The sequence below is a fragment of the Notamacropus eugenii genome, chromosome 2 (genome assembly GCF_028372415.1).
Source record: "Notamacropus eugenii isolate mMacEug1 chromosome 2, mMacEug1.pri_v2, whole genome shotgun sequence".
NCBI lineage: Eukaryota > Metazoa > Chordata > Mammalia > Diprotodontia > Macropodidae > Notamacropus > Notamacropus eugenii.
In genome coordinates, this window is record NC_092873.1 from 28,957,398 (window position 1) to 28,966,107 (window position 8,710).

At 37.7% G+C, this 8,710-nt stretch overlaps 1 protein-coding gene across 2 annotated transcripts in view; it reads left to right on the plus strand.

Moving 5' to 3' along the window:
- LOC140524808 (uncharacterized) overlaps window positions 1-6,466 on the plus strand; it is a 147,307-nt gene extending 140,841 nt beyond the window's left edge. For both annotated transcript variants that reach the window (XM_072639598.1, XM_072639599.1), the window contains 4 exons: window positions 1,067-3,124; window positions 3,404-3,507; window positions 4,762-4,807; window positions 6,189-6,466. In XM_072639598.1, coding sequence (XP_072495699.1) covers window positions 1,067-1,202 — 136 coding nt within the window. In that variant the 3' untranslated portion in view covers window positions 1,203-3,124; window positions 3,404-3,507; window positions 4,762-4,807; window positions 6,189-6,466. The remainder of the gene's footprint in view (window positions 1-1,066; window positions 3,125-3,403; window positions 3,508-4,761; window positions 4,808-6,188) is intronic.
- Window positions 6,467-8,710: the final 2,244 nt, after the last annotated feature.

Sequence of the window (8,710 nt, forward strand, 5' to 3'; positions counted from 1 at the left end):
CTGTGATATTCACCCATGCCCTCTGCACTCATCATCCCCCAAGTCCACCTCTTCCTTGCGGCCTATTCTGATCTCTGTTGTTGATGATGAATGACCTTTATCATCAGATTTGACATCAAAATATCTCTTACACTCCCCCAAAGCTCTTAACATTTTGTTCTATATCTCAGTTATCTACACATATATCTTACATTTCACTTGAATGAAAGCATGAACCAGGGTCTGTCTAAATTTTGTATTCCATCACAACCTTTAAGCATAAGCATTTAATGATTTCTAATTGAGTTACAATAGATGAATTTTAATTGAACAGGGCAAAAGCCTATCACTGTTGAGATGTAAGATCCTCTGACCACAGGCTAGAGGCTGCCATTTCATTGGCGGAGGAGAGTTTCTAAATCATCATGCATTTTCCACGACAGTAATTCAGTTGTGTTATGGTTAAATTAGGTTTTGGCGGGCTTCTATTGAACTCCTTTTTGGAGTACTAGCTCCAAATGCATTCCCTGTTCCAACCAGTCAATTCAGAGAGTAACTTTTGGGATCCAATTGACTTTTAAAGTTAGGGACTTCCTATATTTACATCACTAAAGGAACATTTTAAATGAAATTTTGTATTCTAATATTAAATGACATTATTAGTGTTTTGTGGACTGAGACCGTTGAATACTTCACCAACTACTTTACAGAGATCTACAATTAAAATGACCAAGGCACAACACATTACTGCAAAATATCTGTTTTTCAAAATAAATGTATTACTGGAAGGTATCCCTTTTTCTGCAAATATGACAGCATAACCAATGATCATTTAGCGAATATTCTACAATGAAGTTATGTTAGTCAGGATCTGAGGATGAATGAAGCGATTAGTGAGGCGTCTGTTTCTCTGCTTTAGTTAACAAAATACTGTCCGTTGAGTTGGGTGACGTCAAGAACTCTTTACGGATTTATTTTCCCTTCTATGACTGAAAATAATTTAAGGGAGTGGATCAAAAATAAGACTTTTTTGTATAATATTTAAATTATAAAAAGTTTCACTAAATTTTTCTGTTCATTCTCACAGATATAAAAGCCTGTGTATAACAACAAACAATAAATTAAGAGAATATGAAGCGATCTTTTCTTCACTTTCCTCATCTTCAAAGCTATCATCATCTTCATCATCATCACCTTCTTCATCATCATCTTCATCTTCTTGAGACAGTTTTATTTTCTCTGTGGAATCTTGCTAGCAACTCCCGGAGCACATTGTTTGCCAGACATATTTAAGACTTTCATAACATCTTCCTCTTCATCATCTGATTCTGCATCTTCTTCCAGAGAAGAAATCTGTTGGTGATGTTGCAGCAAAAAAATGCACAAAAATGAAATCAAAATGGAAAAGATTCAAAGCCGTCCACAACAAAACCAAAAGGTCAAGAATCCTTCAGAAAGCAGGACAAGACTCCCAAGACTATCACAGGACCTACTCCTCGAGAGGATATTAAAGCAAAAATGAACATAAGCATTGAAAAGGGTAGTTCCCTACCAAAAGTGGAAGGCAAATTCATCCACTATGTAAAGAATTGCTTCTGGATGTCTGATCAGGAGGCTATTCAAGATCTCGGGCTGTGGAGGAAATCTCTTTAAGAAAATAAGTTTGAACAGTTTGTTAAAATTTTCCTTCTTATTTCTGTAACAGTTGATATCTGGCTGTCCTTTTCTAATGCAGAGTGAGAACTTTCCCTACCCAGTCTGAAATATGTCATCCAGATTACGTTGCCAAGAATGTGTTGTCCAAAATGCGTGTTTAGTTTTCAAAGATGGAACTCCACCCTTTGCTTCATTTAAGTGTATATTGAATGTTATTTTAGGGCATGGTTGTAGTGGTGGTCAGACAAATGGAAATGGTGGGGAGACAGAAGTATACATGTGAAATAAAGTCAGTATTTTAATAAAGTAATACAAAAAGAGGGTGAGAATATGAAAAAGGAGATGTTGTTTCCCAGAGGGGTGTGAAGCAACTATAAGCCCAAACAGAGACACTTAAAATGGTCCATCAACTTCTCAGATTGCTTTCAAAGCTCTCCATGTTGATTTTTAACAAATTCTTGATGCACAAATAGATGTCTTCATTAGGAAATCAGTATTAGCTGTAGAGATTCTATATTTTGGCACATATAGGTAAACCAAAAATTTTTTTTAATGTTAACTAAGTAGAAAGGAATGCAGTGTGGTACATTAGCAAAATGGTGCTCTTGTTGTAGAGACAGAGGATATGACTTCACATCTTGCCTTTGATGCTTATGACCTTCAACAAGTCACTTAACTTTCCGAGACCTCAGGTGTTTTTTTTTTCATCTTTGAAATGAGCATGCTTGATTAGGAGGCTTCTGAGATCCCTTTCAGTTCTCAATAAATATATAATCGTATTAAATTATTTTAAGTATACCATATTTTTCTTTTTACTGTCCACTACAGATTAGTCCTTCTAGGATGAAGCAGATATTTTGAATATTAGAATATCATTCTCATTTCATTGAATGACAACACTTCAAGGTCTAAATTATTTCTGGAAATGTATGAAAGGACTACAGAAATATGTAACGCTTTGTAAATAATCTTCTCCCAATGGTGACAAGCAGAACTGAAGAATGCAGGGACATCCTATTAACCCAGAGCAAGTCAAACTGGGTCCCTCAATTGCCCTACTGTCTAATCCCTTCAGTTTCTATACAGATGAAAACTCATCTAAGGAATTTATTGGAGGGGAAGGGATAGAAAGCAAATATTGCAGGAGGTTTTAGATTAGAGTTTTGGACAGCCAGAAGACACTATTTCTTCATGAAAAAGGTTTGGAGCAATCTTCCTTGCTATAAATACTGGTGACAATGGTTAGTAGGTATTATAGGCTGCCTATAAAGTTCAGAGCCTCAGGAATATATTTTAGCCTCGGCTGAGTCACCTCCTTTCCCCTCAAGAGACTGCATCCCTGACTCATTTGGTGCTACTTGAATCCTGGGAGAAAGACTGCACAAGCACTGCCTGGGATAATCACCCAGATTTGCTACCCTGAAAACCAACCCACTAATTTCCAATATCAATTTATGGAATGCAAGTTTGACGGTTTCTTTAAAATCAGGTTAGTAAGGAATCTCAGATTTACACGTATCTGTTTGGTTTTTTAATTTCCGAGGACAGTATGAAAACCTTTTTCTTGACTCAATTTTTTTTAATATCATTTACTGGGAAAGGATCTTAATGGAAATAACTCAATTATGGAAAAACTTTAATAGCCTACATACTTTAATTCTTTTCAGTAGTTTCTTGCAAAAGTCGCACAATAATGATAGCAGTAATAAAAAAAAACACCAAACATTTACGAAAAATTCTAATCATTTTTGTGCTTTGAAATGTTCAGAGTACTAAGGAGAGGCTAGCTGAGATGAGACAACAACTCGTGAAATTTAATATACTGGAAACCAAAAATCTTCACAAAGGAGTGTGGATGCTTTCTTGGCAAAGGTTAGTCATTTGGAATTTTTTGTCTTCCTTTATATTAAAGCTATAATCTAAAGTAATTAATCTTCGTTAAATTACCTGGTTAGATATTTGAATGCGTCATATTGATTTTTGTGAGATATTAAAATGATCTACTAAATCTTGTCCTTTTACCTAATAATATTTTGAAGTGTTAAATCTTGAACATTAAAATTTTTTTTTTAGATCTACCACTATCGTTGGTGAACTTCTCAGAAATAGTTATACCTAGTTTTACTCAATTTATGTAACCTTGACAAGTGGCATTCATATAATTATTCTTTACATGGAATACTATTTCCCCACCAGAAAGTACTTAAAGAGAGGCTTGATCTCCTCCTATTTACTTTCCCATGGCAATGGCATCTTAACACTGAAAATACAGTCTACCTGTGATTTTTCTGGTTGTTTTTTTTTCAGACCTTCTTAAACAACTACATAAACACAAAAAACCTTACCCACAGGAACGCACCCTCTTTTTTTCCCCAATATCACAGAGAAATTTTTTTTACAAAGCGATCACATGTACTATGAAGAATTATTTCCTAACTCAGTTTTTTTAGTTCATATTTGTATAAAGACTTTCTTCAACTAGGGTTAGAAGTTTACGAGATATTGGATGTCTATGACATCTTTCCCTTTGGAAAATATGCCCATTTCTAAGGACCTCCCAGTACTAGCAAGCTAAATGTTATACAGTCCACATTTAATCCAGCAAATGTTTAGATTTTTTGATGACACTGCTAAAATGCCCCAAAAATGTAGATATTGAATGAATCGATCTATTCATAAAGATGAAAGGATTAAACTTTTGAGGTCAACAAGTGCATCATTTAGATATGATAAGGAAACATGAATGTTACTTAATAAACCTGTCTTCCCTGTGAAGACTTGAATGAAAATATTCATTTTGAAAAGCAGTAGTTTTGCAATTTTGAGTAAAATATGCCACGTGAAAGTCTCCTTCTTGACCATCAGTTGGCCACTTTGTTTTACTTGTACATAGACAGGAATTATATTTACTCTTTTGCTTTGAGAATCACCTCATCTTCATTACTTTTTTGCTAGTTTCACTGAATCTTTTGGTGTAAGATCTATACATGTGTTCTTATTTCTTCAGCTCCTTGATCAACAATCTGGTTTCCCCTTCTTAAGAGATTTTGAGTTCTGTGTATTATCTAGAGTTCGCTATTCCTCATGTAGGTCATCGTTCTGACTTGCATTTTAATGTTATTTCAGATGCAGAAGGAGTAGGAAGAAAGATTAACTAGGGAACTTAACGATGGTATGTCCAAATTGCTCACAGATAAAATGTTATGATTTGATGTTATACCTGATTTTTAAATATGCTGGAACTCTCTCACAAAGTTGTTGCTTCAGTGTCATCTCACTCTTCTTCATCACTTTGAAGTAACCTTGGATTCTTCTATGCCGGTGATTTAACAGGTTCTTTCCAATAAGCTAGCAGATTTTTTTCCAATAGGCTAGAATAAGCACGAGCCACCTTGTGGCTGTTTCCAGAAGACAAGGCTGGCCAATTACAGAGTGACTTAGATCCTGAAGACTGGTCAGTAGGTAATGCAGTTTTTGGCCACAGCATCCCATGAAACAGAAGAACGATCGGTCCTCAATTCTATGTAGTGCCTTCTGATCTTCAGATATGAAATTATTCAGTGACTTTATGAGAATGCAATCAAAATTGCTGTTCAAGGTTTGTTTGGCCTAGAGTGCCATTAAACTCATATTCATTTCTGAAATTCTATTATTTTATTTAATTCTGTGATTCTACTGTGATTTTACAGAGGAGGGTCATGAGAGGAGGAAAACATACTAAGAATCCCACAACTCAAAAACCATCTACGAATATCAGTTGAAGTGTTAGAATCTTAAGTTATACTGGTTGTCCAGTGACCAAGACTCCTGAAAGAATAAAGCAATATTCATACTGAAACCCTTGCTAACAATTTAAGCAAAAAATAGAAATTGTAGCTAAATGGAAGTGCGGCTCGCATTTTCCTCAAATAGTCAAATGAAACAATTGTCCTGGTTGGTTGGATTGTGAGCTCAAAGGTAAAAGTCAAGCAATTCGTTATGCTAATTAAGTAGGAAATCGAGCTCATTGTGACCATAAGTAAACAGATCGCCACGAACGTATTTATAATTGTACTTCTCATAGTAATTTTTGCAAAGGATGACAAAGCAGTATTACATTAACAATTTGATGAATTCTTCCAAAATCAACACACATCTTAAGTGTAATCATAGTTACTGACATTATGAAAGCACTTTTAACTTTTCAAAGCATTGTGCAGACATGATCTGACTTGAGTTTTCATACAACTCTGTACAGTAGGTGGTTTCCAGGTAAACTTGAGTTCATGTCCTCCCTATCCGATGATATATGCTACCCATGACACCATGGTAAAGTCATTTGACTTCAAAGTGTTCAGGAAACGTTGGACCATTGACCGTTTTCATGCTTCTCGCATGCAGAATTTTTTCACATGAATCATTTCTTCCAAGCAAAATTTAAAAATTGCACACATACATAAATATGTTGTGTGTACACAGATACACACACACACACACACACACGTGTATGATGTGAATTGTTCTTCCTACTTTTTCCACCAGCTACTGATGAACTTTTTTTTTATATCTTGAAGGACTTCTCCAATAGGATCGGTGGATAAATCCTCCAGAATGCCAAAGCCAAATCAAGATCCAGAATAATGCTCACTTGAAAGGAAGAAATAATGTTCATTTGTGTAATGAACTATGTTTAATAATGTGTAATGATTTTCCACTAAGAATATGAATGTGAAAAACTCCTAATGTATTTTAAAATATGTTGTGTCGTTTGAATATGTACAATGTGTATATATTTGTATTCATATGTATGTACAACTGTTTATTAAAAACTTCTATTTCTTTATATTTGTAATACTCTCCCCCAAGTTGTTAATTGTTACTAGTACTCTAGAAACCGCTAAATTGACTAAAATACTTTAGTCATCTCTCTTTAAAGGCTGTAATGTGTTTTCTATTTAAGAAATTAACAAAAGATAGGCAGTTTTACTAATTATTGATATACAATTGCTAAACTAATTGCGAATTTTAACTGAAGATGAGGACGAGCTTACTTACAGATGTCTTTTTCTTCAATTTTGTCGTTGCTGGAGAAGCCTGGGCTGACATCTATCATCAGCCTGCTGCTGATTGCGAACATCTCAGTGGATCAACAGAGGCTCCCTCAGAGCTGTTTTGACTGGCCTCTCTCTAATCAATAGTGATTTGGAACATTTTTCCATATGACTATGAATAGCTTTAATTTCTTTCTCTGAAAACTGCCTGTTCATACCCTTTGAACATTCGCCACTTAAGGAATGACTTCTGTTCATGTAAATTCGACTTCTTTTTCTATACATTTTAGAAATGAGGACTTGATCACAAACACTAGTTATAAAAATTCTTTTCGAGTTTTCTGCTGAAATCTTTCTGCTCTCTTCTTCCCTATTCCCCGCAAAACAAAACCCCACAAAAACAGAATAAGTGGGGAGGGGGGTGTAGTCAAGGTGATGGAGTGAGACTACGTACTCACCTAACTTCTACCCCAACTTTCTTCACATATCACTAAAAAAGATTATCCCAACAAATTTCAGAGTGACAGAATCCACTGGCAGACAGGAATGTGGCAGATTTCCAGTCCAGGACTGGCCAGAAGGTAGACAAGAAGGATCTGTTACACAGAACCGGGAGAGCCCAGAGCGCACAGGCCATACCAGCAGGAACCTCAGGGGCAGATTGAAGCAGAAACAGCAGTGCAGATTCTCAAACATATCAGTTAAAGACAGGAGTGCAGCAGAACTGAGGGAGAGAGAAGCACGGAAACTCAGGTAACGTCAGCTCCTCCTGAGACTATAAGCCCACAGATAAAATGTAAGTCACTCACCTGACCTTCTGGGAGCTAAGATAGCAGAGTGATCTGTAAGTGTTTGGACACTCCCCTTGTTGACTTTCAATAACCCAGAGAATACTTCTCCAGGAAAAGTCCTGGAATTAGTGGGATCAGTTGAAGGGATGAACAGTCTCCTAGTTCAAGGGACTAGGAAAATCATAAGGAGACACCCCGTTGCTGTGGCTGTCCCAGATGGCCAAGCTCAGAGAACCAGGAGGAGATCCTGAACCCCAGAGGGAGTGAAACCCATAAGCACCAACACCAGGACTCCAGGTGTACCTTATTTCAGCCACGGGAATTGAGAAGACAGTAACGCAGAGTTCACCAACCACTGAGCCTGCCTGTACTCTAGTTCAGGAGAGGAGGCCCACTGCAGTCAGACCATCCCTCCCTCACACCTCATGCAGTGAGCTCCAGGGAAACTCAGGCCTCTGTTCAGGTCTGTGCTCTGTACGAAGTTGCTGTACACCACTTGACCTCCTGTTGGCCCTTCTGCAGACAACAAGAAAGGACTTATGTGCCCTCCACCATCTGTTGGGGTGGTGCTGGGAGCAGTGAAGGACAAGGCAGCCGAACCTGCCTCTGGTCCCGCCTGAGTATCCCATGCCACTAGTGTGGCCTTTCAAGGCTCACTAGATCCTTGGCTGACTGTGGGCTCTACGGGAGACGAGCAGCATGGGAGGTGTATGGGAGAAACCAGGATCACTCCAGAGAATCTGTTAGGTGAAACTAATGTTTTTATGGGAAAATCTACTGGTCTTCTGGATGTCTCAGATCTGAGCCCACTTTTGATCATGGCCATAATGAGAAGTGTACCCCAAATGGGAGCGGAGCCTGCAGGGATGTCCATCATAACTGTCATTCTTACAGTCTCTGAAATAGAATCTCTCACTGTGGAGGTCATCATGGGGACGCTGGTAGACTGTTGATTTGCTAGTAACATCAGACTCACTAACCCATGAACTGTGCTCCTGGAGGAGAATGCTACAAGCAGAGGAGTTGGTTAGTTATGTGGGCAGGTTTGGTGCTATTGTCACAGGGGTATCCATTTTCTCTCAGTGGAATAATACCCAAACTCCTGAGCTACACTTTCCTCCCCCATGCACATCATCAGCACTTCCTCCAGTAGAGCACACTCATCAGCCCTGCTCAGGCCTTGAACCTATGCTGTGGCCATTTCTTCTCGAGCCTCCTTACTGCCCTGATCCCCACACCAAAGACTACTGTTGC